This window comes from Suncus etruscus, chromosome 4 (genome assembly GCF_024139225.1).
Source record: "Suncus etruscus isolate mSunEtr1 chromosome 4, mSunEtr1.pri.cur, whole genome shotgun sequence".
Classification (NCBI taxonomy): Eukaryota; Metazoa; Chordata; class Mammalia; order Eulipotyphla; family Soricidae; genus Suncus; species Suncus etruscus.
The window spans coordinates 12,325,724-12,341,352 of record NC_064851.1 but is presented as its reverse complement, the minus strand read 5'-3'; the positions used below and the strand labels follow the sequence as shown (position 1 = coordinate 12,341,352).

At 41.4% G+C, this 15,629-nt stretch overlaps 1 protein-coding gene across 1 annotated transcript in view; it reads left to right on the top strand.

Moving 5' to 3' along the window:
- Positions 1-15,629, top strand: part of C4H12orf4 (chromosome 4 C12orf4 homolog) — a 41,378-nt gene that overhangs the window by 8,869 nt on the left and 16,880 nt on the right. The window contains exons 4-9 of the mRNA XM_049772484.1: positions 924-1,105; positions 6,125-6,224; positions 6,330-6,451; positions 8,945-9,051; positions 10,917-11,114; positions 12,329-12,457. Coding sequence (XP_049628441.1) covers positions 924-1,105; positions 6,125-6,224; positions 6,330-6,451; positions 8,945-9,051; positions 10,917-11,114; positions 12,329-12,457 — 838 coding nt within the window. The remainder of the gene's footprint in view (positions 1-923; positions 1,106-6,124; positions 6,225-6,329; positions 6,452-8,944; positions 9,052-10,916; positions 11,115-12,328; positions 12,458-15,629) is intronic.

Genomic DNA, 15,629 nt, shown 5'->3' with positions numbered 1-15,629 from the left:
CAAACCACAGTGAGCAGACAAGCTGGTTAGCAGGGCAGCCAACTAGCCTTATGTTTGACCAAGCAGGTTCCTCTGATGCTGACTCCTTCCTGCAAAATTTCATTTTGAATCGGAAATGAATGTTGAACAGAGCTTGAGTCCCATGGGCTGGTTATTTCGAAGCTCAGCTAGGAGTTACTCCTTAGCCTAGAGCCTGGAGAAAGCCATCTGTACCCCCCAGGTGTGGCCGAAAAATTAAATAAAATAGATAAAGGTATAGAGTAGTAGTTATTAGAATACAGCTTCAGGCTTTTGAAGGCACGAGACAATCCATGTATCAAGTTTTAGACAACACATTTGATTACAAAAAGCATCAGAAATTTCACCATCTCGACAATCACCATTAGCATTAATCATTCCTTCCTGTGTGTGTATGTGTTGTTTTACTGAAATGAGACCATAGCAGATCTAATTGTAAATGCATGCATGTGTGGGAGTGTATGTGTTTACATATATGTGAGCCCTTCTTTTTCCTCCACCTCCTACCATGTAACTCATATGAACAACTCACCCTTCATGTTTCCATATTATTTCCATATATTAGTTCTTATGATTTGGGGGACATGCTTGGCAATTCTAAGGACTTTCTTCTGACTCTGCACTCAGGCCTCACTCCTGATGGGGCAGGGGCGGTGGAATGGGTATGGAATGGGCATATGTGGTGTGGGAGATCGAACCAGGGTTTGCCATGTGCAAGGCAAGTGCCTTAAGCACAAAACTATTTCTCTAGTGCTCCTTTCTATATTTGTATCCAAATACCTAAGTAAGTCTTTTCTGGTTTATGTGGGGTACAAAAATGGAATCCTGCTAGACATCTTTTTCCCATACTGTGTTAAATGAAAGCACTATATAATGACTTAAGAATGTTCTGTATTGTCTCGCAGACCACATTAGAACACGCAAGGCCCGAAGAACCCAGCTGGGATGAAGATTTTGCAGATGTGTACCATGATCTAATCCATTCTCCTGCCTCTGAAACGCTCCTAAATTTAGAACACAATTACTTTGTTAGCATCTCAGAACTGATTGGCGAAAGAGATGTGGAACTCAAAAAGTTGCGGGAGAGGTAATTCTCATATTCGTAACTGTATTGTCAATTAGAATGCCCTGAGGAACAGCATATGTTCACTTAAAATCAGACTAAGAAATAAAGTGGAAGAGAATTTAACATTAGAATTTAAAATGTTACATATTTAAGTCTCTAATTTCAATTAAGAAGGCCTTTGTAATTTTATGAAGCCTTCCAAGTAATTTTCCTAGATTAATTATAGTACCTGTATATATTTTTGTTTGTGTTTTTATATTTTGGGTCACACCTGCCCCAAAATGCTCAAGACTTAGTCTTTATTTATTTATTTATTTATTTATTTATTTATTTATTTATTTATTTATTTATTTATTTATTTTGCTTTGGGGCCACACCCGACAGTGCTCAGGGGTTATTCCTGGCTCTGCACTCAAAAATTACTCCTGCCAGATTCGAGAAACCATATGGGATGCCTAGGATTGAGCCCTGGTTAACCACATGCAAGGCAAATGCCCTACCTGTTGTGCTATCACTCCAGTCCCTCGGGGCTTAGTCTTGGCTCTGCACACTGGTAATTCTGTCAATTAGAATACACTTTATTCTAGCTATTTGTCTATGTATTGTTTCTGGGACACACCCGGCAGTGCTCAGGGTTTACTACTGACTGTATGCTCCCGGATCACTTCTGGTAGTGCTCAGGGGGCCATATATGGTGTCAGGAATCTAATGCAAATGAACTTCATGCAAGTCAAATGTCTTAAAAGTTATACTTTTTTAAAATTTCTGAGCCACACCTGGTGGTGCTCAAGGCTTACTTGTTGCTCTGTGCTCAGGGATCATTCCTGTTCATCTCCAGGAAGTACTGGGGAATCAACCCAGGTTGACTCCATGCAAGACAAACACCCTCCCCACTGAACTGTCTCCAGCTCTCGCATCAGTTTTTTCACTGTTGCTAATGTAAAAATTCTTTTGATGGTGAAGGCATATTAGAACTTTTTGTACTTACTAATACTTTGTGCATTTTGTGGGGGACTGTGGAATAGTTTATGGGTATGTGTTTGCTGGTTGATTTTATGTTTGTTTGTTTTGGTTTTTTGGGTCACACCCAGCAGCACTAATGGGTTACTCCTGGCTCTGTGCTCTGAAATTGCTCCTGGCAGGCACGGGGGACCCATATGGGATGCCAGATTCGAACCACTGTCCATCCTGGATCGGCTGTGTGCAACGCCCTACCACTGTGCTATCTCTTGGACCGTATTTTATGTTTTGAAACATTCTTTGACAGCTCTTCCTGGGTAGATTTTACTCCCCCTACCTACCCCATTCACTTCCTAAGCATCTGTTTCGAGGCATTGATTTATTTAAGAGTTTTTTTTTTTAATTTACCTTTTGTGTTCAAAATGCTTGAAAAGGAAAACTAAAGTGTTCTTTTGGGGGGTGGGGGCACATCCCATGATGCTCAAGGCTTACTCCTGGTGGTGCTCAGGTTGCCAGAGATAGGGGATGCTGGGGATCAAATCCAGGTCACCCTCATGAAAGGCAAGTGCCTTACTATTATTTCAGCCCCTCTCAGCTATGTTCTTCAGGTATGTTATGTTGATACAAAGAAGAACAGTAGGACTCAAAATGAGCTGGGATTCACTGGTGTCTGGGAAAGTTCACCCAGTATCTTGCTGCTTAATTCATTTCATAAACAGAAATGACTCCCACACCTCCCCTTCTATCATTTTAATGCCATTTTTCATCTTTATAAGATGCTTTCAGAACCAGAGAGATAGCACAGCGGTAGGGCATTTGCCTTGCATGTGGCTAACCCAGGAGTGAACCGGTTTGATTCCCAGCACCCCACATGGTCCCCCGAGCATTCTGAGTGCAGAGCAAGGGTAACCCCTGAGCACTGCTGGGTGTGGCTCAACAACCAATAAATCAATTAATCAAGTTTAAAAAAATAAAAATAAGGACCAGAGAGACAGCATGGAGGTATGGCATTTGCCATGCATGCAGACGGACAGTGGTTCGAATCCCGGCATCCCATATGGTCCCCCGAGCCTGCCAGGAGCGATTTCTGAGCCTAGAGCCAGGAGGAACCCCTGGGTGCTTCTGGGTGTGACCCAAAACCCAAAATAAATAAATAAATAAATAAATAAATAAATAAATAAATAAATAAATAAAGATGCTTTCAGTCAAGAATATCCTTCAGAATTGGAGCACTTGCCTTGCATGTGTAAGCACACATACTACAAGGCACTTAGGGACTCGTCGAGGTAAGATAGCAGATAAGGCTCTTTCTTGCCTTGCAGTCTGCCTGGTATTGAAACGGTCCTCCAATCCCTGCCAGGAGTGATCCCTGAGTACAGCTATCTATTAGGAAGTTTTTTCAAGATAATTCACAGGCTGTCTTAACTGTCACAGCTAACACACTAAATCAATATATAATTATTTCACTGGAAACATAGAAAAAATCCATATCATGTCATTAGCTACATGGCATTTGTATTTAGGGTGAAACAACCGTTAATGAAATTTGATTTGGGAAATTCTATCTTTCCTCATTGAAAATTTATATTACCTAGTAAAAAAAAAAAAAAAAAAGGCAACTTCAAAGTGGCAATGACACCTTTTATCCACTAGAGGGAACACGAGTACAGCAAAATATATTCTTCAGTGGTCCTCAAACTATGGCCCATGGGCCACATATTGTATTTGTATCTGTTTTGTTTCTTCATTGCAAAATAAGATATATGCAGTGTGCATAAGAATCCGTTCATAAGTTTTGTTTTTACGATAGTCAGACCCTCCAATGGTCTGAGGGACAGTGAACTGGCCCCCTGTTTAAAAAGTTTGAGGACCCCTTTTTGTTTTAAATAAAAATCAGTCTTCTAGTACTCACTTTAAAGTAATGAGGCCATCTACATTATAACTAAGTGGGGGATAAATGCAATTCAGACCATAATATGACAATGGTATAAATGTATAATGAGCTGTAATCATATAGATTATACCATTCACTGTTATTATACATTAATGTAAACTGGCTTTTAAGAAGAGTTTACTTAAACATTTTACCAAATGGTAAAAATCATTTGAGTTCATTTCTGTGTTTCATTTTTGCCAAATTCGTTTGAAATGTTTTAGAGCAAATTATTTTTATACATTTGTATTCAAAGGCTTTTTAATTCAAAAAGTGTTAATGAGGGGCCGGTGAGGTGGTGCTAGAGGTAAGGTGTCTGCCTTGCAAGCGCTAGCCAAGGAAGGACCATGGTTCAATCCCACAGCATCCCATATGGTCCCCCTAAGCCAAGGACAATTTCTGAGCGCTTAGCCAGGAGTAACCCCTGAGCATCAAATGGGTGTGGCCCAAAACAAACAAACAAATAAAAAGTGTTGGCCGGGCGGTGGCGCTAGAGGAAAGGTGCCTGCCTTGCCTGCGCTAGCCTTGGACGGACCGCGGTTCGATCCCCCGGCATCCCATATGGTCCCCCAAGCCAGGAGTGACTTCTGAGCAAATAGCCAGGAGTAACCCTGGAGCGTCACCGGGTGTGGACCAAAAACCAAAAAAAAAAAAAAAAAAAAAAGTGTTAATGAGCTGACTAAGATAGACTTAGAGGAAAGGCAATAAGTGGCAACCCAATACATTTCCACAACATAAACACAGCCCACACAACCAAGAATGAGATGAAGAAATATAATATTTCCAGCCCTGCAAAAGGCTCCTTCAGTCCCACTAATCATTTCTCATTTGTCCCCATAAATAACTATTATTGAACAACTAATACCATTCATTCACCTTTTTCTCTAGGAAAAAACTTTTTTTAAAATTTCTGAATTTCAGATGGATAATGAAGAAATAGTTAAAAATCTCTCTTTCAAAGAAATATTATTCTCTGCACAGGGATCTTTCTGACTTAATACAAGTTTGATCTTTAGAGCCCAACTGGAAGATTCTGGTGCTAATATAAACTAACTTTTCAAGGCTGAAATCACCTTAACTCCTTTTGTCAATGAGCACCTAGTTGTTAATAGGTAGAAAATGTGTTTTGTCAGGAATTACAGCTCAGTCATTTTTGAGGAGATTCTCAAACGGCAAGCAAGTTGGACTTTTGACCCAATAGTCATAGAAACAAAAAAATAATCAGGTAGCAGGTAAGGAGTTTGCCTTGCATGTGACCAATCTGGGTTTAATGTCCTGAGTACTGCCAGGTGTGAGCCAAAAATCTAAGAAAACGAAAAAAGGAAAAAAAGAATCAGGTTTGTGTAGTTATTTCCCTAACTACACTCACCACTCTTTGTAGAGAGCTTCATATGGTGAACGGTCCTACTGGCCCTCATCTCTATTGTCTCTAGGCATTATTACGATAATGTCTTTGATTTTTCTTAAAACCCATAGACTGCTTGTCTCAAATACAGGCTAGGGTGGGTAAGGGGAAAGGGGGGTGATTGGTGGTGGGAATGTTGCACTGGTGAAGGGGGGGTGTTCTGTTTATGACTGAAACCTAACTACAATCATGCTTGTAATCATGGTGCTTAAATTAAGATTTTATACTCAAAAACAAAACCAAAAACCCAGGCCAAAGTGATAGCGCAGCATTTGCCTTGCACTCTGCTGAATCAGAATAGACCTGGGTTCGATCCCCAGTGTCCCATATGGTCCCCCAAGCCAGGAGTGATTTCTGAGCGCATAGTCAGGAGTAACCCCTGAGTGTCAACTGGTGTGGCCCCAAAACCAAAATAAATAAATAAATAAATAAATAAATAAAGATTTTATATATATATATATATATAAAAAGAGGAATTAGGTTTAAGCTGCTCTCATTTATGAAGGAAACTTAAACTAAAATCTTGCTCTGTTGAGGATATTATTGTTATTAGACAAATAATTGTCATCATTTCCACATCTTGGTTTCCAAAGTGGTGCTGGATATTATAGTTGCCTTTCCCAGCCACATTCCTGTCTCTTAGAATTTGTTTTCCTCTTGGAGAGGTGGCTTAGTAAATCTGGAGTGGTTGTTTACCTTGAAAGTTTGCTGAATATACCTGATCCATCTATTCCTGTCTTAGACAAGGCATCGAAATGGAAAAAGTGATGCAGGAGTTGGGGAAATCGCTGACGGATCAAGATGTTAATTCTCTGGCTGCTCAGCATTTTGAATCCCAACAGGTAAGTGACGTGCAGACCTTCTGGTAGGCAGTTGTTTTTTGGTTTTAACTTATTTATTTTTGTCAAGTGGATTGACCAGGTGGGGTACTGTCTCATATGTTTTAGGTCTTAGAAAATAAATGGTCTAATGAATTGAAGCAGTCAACTGCTATCCAAAAGCAAGAGTATCAGGAGTGGGTGATCAAACTTCATCAAGACCTGAAGAATCCCAACAATAGTTCCATCAGGTATTGATCTTAAGTTTCGGGGGGCGGGGGGGGGGGGGGGCTCACCTAAATGACCTGGAGGTGTCACAGAAATTATTACTATTATGGATAGTAATAGTTTTTAATTTCTTGGAAAGTTGAACCTTGGCAGTAAGTTGATACTTGCAAGTTGTTTGACAGAACCTAGATAATTTTACCATGACTAAAGATGAAGTAGGGAGAGTGGTGGAGAGCTAGATAGGTACTTGAGTTGCACGCAGCCAACTCGGTTCAATCCCTAGAACCCCATTTGGTCCCTGGAGCCCTGTCTGGAGTGATTGATTCCTGAATGCAGAACCAGGAGTAAGCCCTGAGCACAGCTGAGTATGAACCCCCAAACCAAAAATAAATAAATATGAAATTAAGAAAGTGGTTTAAAAAAAACCTAATTCTCAGGGCCAGAGTGGTGGCACAGCGGTAGGGCATTCGCCTCGTACACAGCTGACCTAGGACGGACCGCAGTTCAATCCCCCGGCGTCCCATATGGTCCCCCAAGCCAGGAGCAATTTCTGAGCGCATAGCCAGGAGTAACCCCTGAGCATTACCGGGTGTGGCCCAACAACCAAAAAAAAAAAAAACACTAGTTATTCTCTTAGATCTTAGCCTTATATACATACCTCTTATAAAGTAACATTTATTAATATCCTGGGTATGATCTCATTGCTTAAAACTGGTTTTCATTCAAGGGCTGTAAATATTGGTTAACAGTGACTCTTCGATGCCAAATATCTAAGCAGTAAAAACAAAAACATTGCTTACTCGTGTGGAGCTTATATTTCAAAAGAATTATTTGAGGGTGGGGATTGGGAGGCTGTGCTTTGAGGCTAAACCCTAGAGTACTTAGAAGCTATCCTGGCTCTTTGCTCAGGAGTGGCTTTTAGTACTTATGTGATGTCAAGGATCAAACAAAGAATGGCCACATGCAAGGCCACTAGGCCTTAATCCTTATCCTAACTGTGGAGTCCTAAAGGAATGACTTTTAAGCAAACCAATACTGTGTAGAGTGACATGGATATAGTTATCTAATCATGAGCAAGAGACAGATTTTGTATAGAGAACCTTCTAGAACTGTTCCCCTTCTAGGCCGTTCCCCTGTCCCCCTTTTTTCCTTGGAATTCCCTTCTGAAGACCAATGGAAAAGAGCTTGTAAGTGTATGCCAAGGGCTCTTGTTTTGAAACCATTACAATTCTGAACTCAAAACAAGCTTGTGTTTGAATTGTTTTTTTAATTCATTAAGCCATAGTATGGCATGTAAAGGTGTTTGTTTGCCTTCCATGGAGCTGACTGAGGTTGAATCCCCAACACTACCTATGCCGCCACCCCCTGAACACCATCAGGAGTGATCCCTGAGCACAGAGCCAGGAATAAGCCTTGAGCAAACCAAGCATAAACACCAACACCCCCAATCCCCAAATAACCCAAATGAAAATAAAATATAAAAATCCATTATATTTACAGCAAATTTCTTCTTGTCACAGCCCAGGTGTCCCATGCGCTGCCTGAGATGGGCAAACTCCTTTAGGATCTAGTGAGACGGTAGAAATAGTTGACCCGGTTTCCTGATTCCAATTCAAATCTCTGATGGGTTCCAGAGGTGTTTAATTTTGTCAAATATCTGGCTACTTCTTGGTAGAAAGTGACCAGGGATCTCTTGTGGTTTACTCCTCAAATGAGGAATATCTTGAATGAATAATGCCCATTCATTGTTAGGCTCCATTTCTTATCTATACAAATAGGACTTCATGAAGTTAACCAATGAGACTGAGAAGCAAGCCTGTCCTTAACAGTCATCAAAATTTAGTCAGAAGAATAGGTGGTTATTGGCAGTTCTGTCATTTCACCCTTTGAGCTAAAGAGTTGAAAACCTTCCTGGGAGCATTTTCAAGAAATACAGCATTTTCTGGAAATGCTCTTTGAGGAAAGAGCAGGTGAGAAGACCTTTAAAGGGAGGCAAATGTTGCTGGGAAGAAAGGAAACCACTGGAATTAGCACAAAAAAAAAAAAAAAAAAAAAAAAAAAAACTCCATTTTTTTTTCCATTTTGGTTTAAATTTTCAATTTGCATTGCTCCTCGTGGCCTATTTTCTAGTTTTGCCTAACAGCCATTCCCAAGAGAGGACACATCTGTCATTCTAAAGTAAGAGTGAGTTATCTGGTTTAATCGTTCTGCTCGGCCATTAAAATACTACAGGAAAAAATGTGAACCGTTCTAGTAATGACCAAAGAGAATAATTCGCGTTACTTAACCGTGAGGAAACGAGCGAGCATGTGGGAATTTCTGAACCTGTTGGTGCTCAGGCTCTTGCTGTCAGCAAGTATTAAGGAAGAGTTGAGAAACAAAGAAATGCTGCTCTCAGCTGTTGAGTTTTGTCTCAATCCTTTTGAAGCATGCTTTTGTTTAAGAAAAGCTCTGGACAGACATACCCTTTCCCCCTCTCCCCCCCCCCAAATCCTCAATCATTTTATTCATTTCAGTGAGGAAATTAAAGTTCAGCCAAGTCAGTTCAGAGAATCTGCAGATGCCAATGGAAGGATTTATGAGGAACAGAGAAAATTGGAAGAAAGTTTTACTATTCATTTAGGTAAGTATTAATATTTTGCATGCCTGTTTCATTATAACTTGTGAAACTTTTTTTGGATATGGAACCCTAGCATATGTTGAAATCAACTCATGCTCTTTTTTATTAAAAAAAAAATCACATCTTTTCGGCTGGAGTGATAGTTGCACATAGCCAACCTGGATTCGAGCCCCAATATCCCATATGTACCTCTGAGCACTGCCAGGAGTGATCCCTATCTACAGAGCCAGGAGTAACCCCTGAACATTGCCAGGTGTAACCCCACCCCACCAAATAAAATAAAATAAAATGAGTAGGACTTTTTTTTTTTAATCACACTTCGGTCCAAGAAAAGCTATAATTTGGCTATACGCATTTATTCTCTTTCCACTTAGACCTTTTCTTGGCAAGTAGATTAAATATTAATAGTTGGAAAAATGGAAAGTGAAGGCCCATTTTGCATTATGTATACCATGAGCTTATCTGGATTCTTGCCATAGAGATTGGAGTCTAGTCACACTGACTTTTTATAATTAATTTTTATTGAATCACCATGAGACACATTTACAAAGTGGTTTATGATTGAGTTTCAGCCATACAATATCCAACACCCATCCCTTCACCAGTGCACATTTCCCACCACCAGTGCCCCCAGTTTGCTTCCCATCCGCCCCCTGCCCTCCCTCTTGCCCACGTCTATGATAGACACTCTATCTCTCTTTCTTGCTCTCTCTTTCACTCTCTCTTGCTCTTCCTCTTTTCCCTTCTAAAGACTGTGGTTTGCAATATTGTCACAGAGGACTATCACACATATCACTTTACCTCTTTTCAACACTCAGATCTCGCCCAGAGTGATTGTTCCCAACTCTCATGGTCATAGTGCTCCTTCTCTGCTTTAACTGCACTCCCCTGCTATTCGTGGCAAGTTTCCTACCATAGACCAGTCCTCCTGATCCTCTTTCCTCTATTGTTTGTGGATTGTTGTCTTAAATAAATAAGGATGGATCTGGATGGAGATGGATGGTGAAGGATGGAGGCCTTTGTCCTTAGGCCCCGGCCACGTGGCTTCATCCCCCATGAACCGGCGAGTCTGGGGTTCAGGAAAGTGACGGGTATTGAACTCACTCACAGGCAGGCATCAGGAAGCATCAGCTTTATTCATACCCTATCCACCACATGTGTGTGGCCTACATTATAACCTTTCAAGCACAGCCATTCTTCGCTAGCCCTGCATCTTTTTTTTTTTTTTTTGGTTTTTTAGGCCACACCCATTTGATGCTCAGGGGTTATTCCTGGCTACGTGCTCAGAAATTGCCCCTGGCTTGGGGAGACCATATGGGACACCAGGGGATCGAACCGTGGTCCTTTCCTTGGCTAGCGCTTGCAAGGCAGACACCTTACCTCTAGTGCCACCTCGCCGGCCCCTAGCCCTGCATCTTAACTCCTTTCAGCTATCTTCCTTTGACCTCCATGCTTGTCAAAGACCAGAAGGGCAGAGACCCTGCCTAAAGCCAAAAGAGCAAAGACCCTAATCCCCTGGTCAAAGGCTTTATATAACCTTCCAAGACCACTCCCCGGAATGGGAGGAGTCTTGCAGGTAAGGTTACACCTAATATCCAGTTCCCAAGACCCCTTCCGGAAAAGGGCGGGTCTCAGGTAACTGGAGTTACAGTGGATATTATTACCACACTATTTTTTTTCATATCTGACAAATGAGTGTGATCATTCTGTCTATCCCTCTCCCTCTGATTCATTTCACTCAGCATAATACTCTCGATATCCATCCATGTAGAGGCAAATTTCTTGACTTCATTTTTCCTAACAGCTAGGTCACACTGATTTTTTACAGTCACTTAATTATCTTTCTGGGCCCATTGCTCATCCCGCAGGAGCCCAGCTGAAGACCATGCATAATTTGAGGTTGCTGAGAGCAGATATGCTGGATTTCTGTAAGCACAAAAGAAATCACAGAAGTGGGGTGAAGCTCCACAGACTGCAGACCGCACTGTCGCTCTACTCCACCTCTCTCTGTGGCTTGGTTTTGCTAGTCGATAACCGCATCAATTCCTACAGTGGAATTAAGAGAGGTAAGTTAACGTCATCTGTGCTTCATGTAGTCAAATTGCTCCATGTAATACCAGTCTTAAAGAGGAAGGGAATTGGGAACAGAGCGATAGTGCAGTGGTAAGGCATTTGCCTTGCACGCGGCTGACCCAGGACCAACCTGGGTTCGATCCCCAGAGTCCCATATGGTTCCCCAAGCCAGGAGAGATATCTGAATGCATAGCCAGGAGTAACCCATGAGTGTCACTTAATGTGGCCCAAAAATCAGAAAAAAAGAAAAAAGAAAAGAAAAGAAGGAAATTGGGAACCAGAGCAATAGTACAGTGGGTAAGGTGTTTGTCTTGCATGTGGTCGACAATGTTCAATCCGTAGCACCCTGCAGAGTCCCCTGAACACTGCCAGGAGTGAATCCTGATCTTAGAGACAGGAATAAGCCCCGAGCACCACTAGGTGTGGCCCCCAAACAAAACCAAACAAAAAAGAAGGCAATTGGGTTATTGTACTCAGCGAAGCCAGAAGAGAAACTGTTGTCATCCACCTTTAAAATCACTTTAGTTTTTTTTTCCTTTCACCTTTTCTGAGTTAATTAGCACAAATACTCTTTCTTACTCAACCCTGACCCTGAGGTGATTTATATTAAACTCTGGCTAATAAAAGTGGCAGAGAAAGCAGCAGAAGGAAGAAACTTGTCTGGCGCAGAAAGTTCCAAAAAGCTACTGAACAACCCCTGGCCTAAATAAACCTTTTCCCGTGACTCTGTCTGATTTCCTGTGCCAAGCTGCAAGCTGAGAACCCATGGAAGAAACCATTATTGATAGTATCGTAGACCAAAACCAACATTATTCAGTTAAAAAAAAAAAGAAATAAAGAAAAGAATTAAAGGAAAACTGAAGGGAGAATAAAAAGAAAAAGGCAACTCAGTCACCCAAATGCACATCTCCCCACTAGCTCTTTTTACTTTTGTTTCTTCCTCTTGTGAGATTAGAGAGCTTCAAGATTTTAGGTTTTTCTTACAATCCTTTCATAGAAATGATAGATACTCTCTTACTGGGTCTCTGTTTCAAATCACACAGACATCATTACGTAATCCACACAGCATTACTCAAAGGGCAATGCAGGAAATCACACTGGGGAGTTACTTTTGTTTGTGTCTTTATGCTTTTGTTTGTTTGTTGCTTCATGTAAGAATTAAATGCATAGCTCATGTTTAGATAATTGTGCATGTTTGGATGCTTAGATTTCGCCACCATTTGCCAAGAATGCACAGACTTCCATTTCCCTCGAATCGAAGAACAGCTGGAAGTGGTCCAACAGGTGGTTCTGTATGCAAGAACACAGCGCAGGAGCAAGCTGAGAGAATCACATGGTGAGGAATGCTCAGATTTTTAAAAATGGTCACTTTCAGTCTGCTTTGTCTCTAATTGCTTTCATGGCTTGTGAGTCATCATTAAAATAGAGGAATTTGGGGCCAGAGAGATAGCATGGAGGTAAGGCGTTTGCCTTGCATGCAGGTCGGTGGTTTGAATCCCAGCATCCCATATGTCCCCTGAGCCTGCCAGGAGTGATTTCTGAGCGTAGAGCCAGAAGTAACCTCTGGGCGTTGCCGGGTGTGATCTGACAACAACAACAACAACAACAACAACAACAAAATAGAGGAATTTGTATTCGTAGAAAGGAAGAAATTTAGATCAGAACTGAAGATCATTCTATGGTATAAGCCTTAAATCTGTAAATTCTTTTATCCCTTTCCTTTTTGTTTGTTTTTTGAGCCACACTGACAGTGCTCAGGGGTACTCCTGGCAGGCTTGGGGACCATATGGAATGCTGGGATTTGAACCACCATCCTTCTGCATAAAATAGAGGAAGAAATTTAGATCAGAACTGGAGAATGTTCTATGGTGTAGGCCTGAGTTCTGTTCTTAATTTCCATTATTTTGGAGAGGGGGAATGATTTCATGCTAGATCTTAGCCAAATGTGGGGGATTTTTAAAAAATTTAGTGGTGCTCAGGGATTACTCCTTACTCTGCACCCAAGGATTATGCCTAGCTCTGGACTCAAGAATTCCTTTTGGTGGTGCTTAAGGGAGCATATGAGATGCTGTGGTTTGAACCCAGGTTGGCCACATGCAAGGCAAGCACCCTACCCACTGTACTATCTCTCTAAGCCCCAAGAACATTACAAAAATGTTGACATTAGTCCTGTAAAGTAGACACTTTGTGGAAAATTGTTTTAAATCTCAAAATGAACTTGAATTTTACTCTAGGGGGCACTGATCCCAAAGAGCCAGTGATAGCATCAAGTATACACCTTTCTAATATTCCATTGATGATACGCTGTCATGTTGATACCTTGTTGATACACATAAGTAGCATGAGATCAATGATCAAAATGGTTTCTGGCGGTCCTTGTAAACATTGTATATTCCCTAAGCATTTCCCCTTTTGGAAGATATTTTTTAATTAATCCACCATAGATGCTTTCTAGCTAGGTAAGACATGAACCACTACCATCCCCATACCCCACATCCCCATACACACACACAACATATACATCCCACCCATGCTCAGGGCTTACACCTGGCTTTGGTGCCCACTCCTAGTGGGCTGGGGGACCAGATGGGATGACGGGGATAGAACCTAGGTTGCCCACTTACAAGGTAAATGCCCTACCTGCTGGATATCGCTCAGGGGTTACTCCTGGCTCTATGCTCAGAAGTAACTCCTGGCAGGCTCGGGGGACTATATGGGATGCCGGGATTCAAACCACCATCCTTCTATATGCAAGGCAAACACCCTACCTCCATGCTATCTCTCCAGCCCCAACTTCTGTCCTTTCTTAACACCACCAGTGTACCTTGGGACCTCTTGGCCCTTGTCCCCCATTATTTCAGATTTATATTTCTCCACCTCCATTCAATTTTTTTTCTTCTCCTCACTAGTCTCAGGCCAAGAGTATTCTAGACAATGGTCCCATTTAGACCATTTAGACCATTGCATTTCTTCATGTACTTACTCTAAATACCACATATAAGTAAGTGATGCCATTCAGTATTTATCCTCCTTCTTCTGGCTTTCTTCATTTAACCTAATATCTTCCAGTTACATCCCTATATTATTTTGTATTTTTTTGGTGGTAAGCAGTGTTCTATATGACAAAGCCATAATGAATATCAATAGATCATTATGGGAAGGGAAAATGGCTCAAAACATCAAGACAGGGGAGCCTTATATGCATGAATCCCTGAGTTCTCTCCTGGAACTGAATGCCCCCCCCCTTTTCCTTGGCACTACCAAGATGGACTTGATGGCCCCATTGCAGGGCTTGGATACCATAATGCCATGCCCACATCAGAAAACACATTGTCCAGAGTGATTCTCAGGGACCCCACCCAACTTGACCCAGGAATTCAGTAGCCCCTGCTTCCCCCAACTAAATGAAAAAAAAATCATTTCAGAAGTAATAGCCTCCCAAAGGGCCTTTGAAACATAGGTTGATTTTTGTTTGTTTGGGGGCCACACCTGGCAGCACTCAGAAATTGCTTCTGGCAGGCTTGGAGGACCATATGTGATGTGGAGGATCAAACCCGAGTCAGCCGCTTGCAAGGCAAATAAATGCCCTACCTGCTGTGCTATCGCTATGGCTCTAATAGATTACATTTTTTTTCTCCCTCCTCATTTCAAGCTAGCATGAGAAATGTTTGTGTCTTCTTAGTAGTAACCCAAAGCCCGAAGATTGAGCTCCTGACAGGGAGTGGGAGAAGGAGGAGGATTCTAAGTATATTTAACAAGCGCTAGAAAGCAAGGCATAATGACAGGAAGTTTCTTAACCACATACAGAGAAGGCAGTGCATGTCCATCATGGTATTATTTTGTCCTTGTGGTTTCAGTGAGTCAGTGAAACAAGGAAGTTTTATAGAAGACAACTTTCTTAAAGGAGCTCACATGTTGTCAGAGAAAAGGTTTGTGGGAATGCTCTGGCATTTCCTTTTTCTGGATGTGCCCATCCATGTGTTTGCTTCTACGCGTTTGCATCTCAGCATACAAGTACCTGCACAAAGAGATGCCAACGTTGTTATTACAGAATTTTGGTATTGGCATCTTTAGAGTTCTACTGCTTGTAACCAAAAAAAAAAGCCAAAACAAGTATAGTTTGTGCATTTTACATACATATTTTTTAAAATGGACACATGCAAAATACCAACATCTTGCTTGTAGCACAAGATGTTACCACTAAAACATCAAAGGGGGAAAATGGACAATGAAATGTTCTTCTTTGCTTACATCATTGGGATTGTTTATTCAGGCTCATATGAACAAGATTAGACTCCTTATTGTTCTGGTTTCTGTACTGTGATCAGGCATTTCGGGAAAGCTGTCATGGCTCTCCATCAGAAACACATGCTGTCATTTAACATATGGACTCTGGCAACACAGATCAGACCCTCTTCACTCTGTCTCTCTCCCATGTATGTGGGCAGAACATAAGTATTTACCAGCTAAGTTGAGGTATTAACAGTTCGTCAGAGTAGCCACCATGT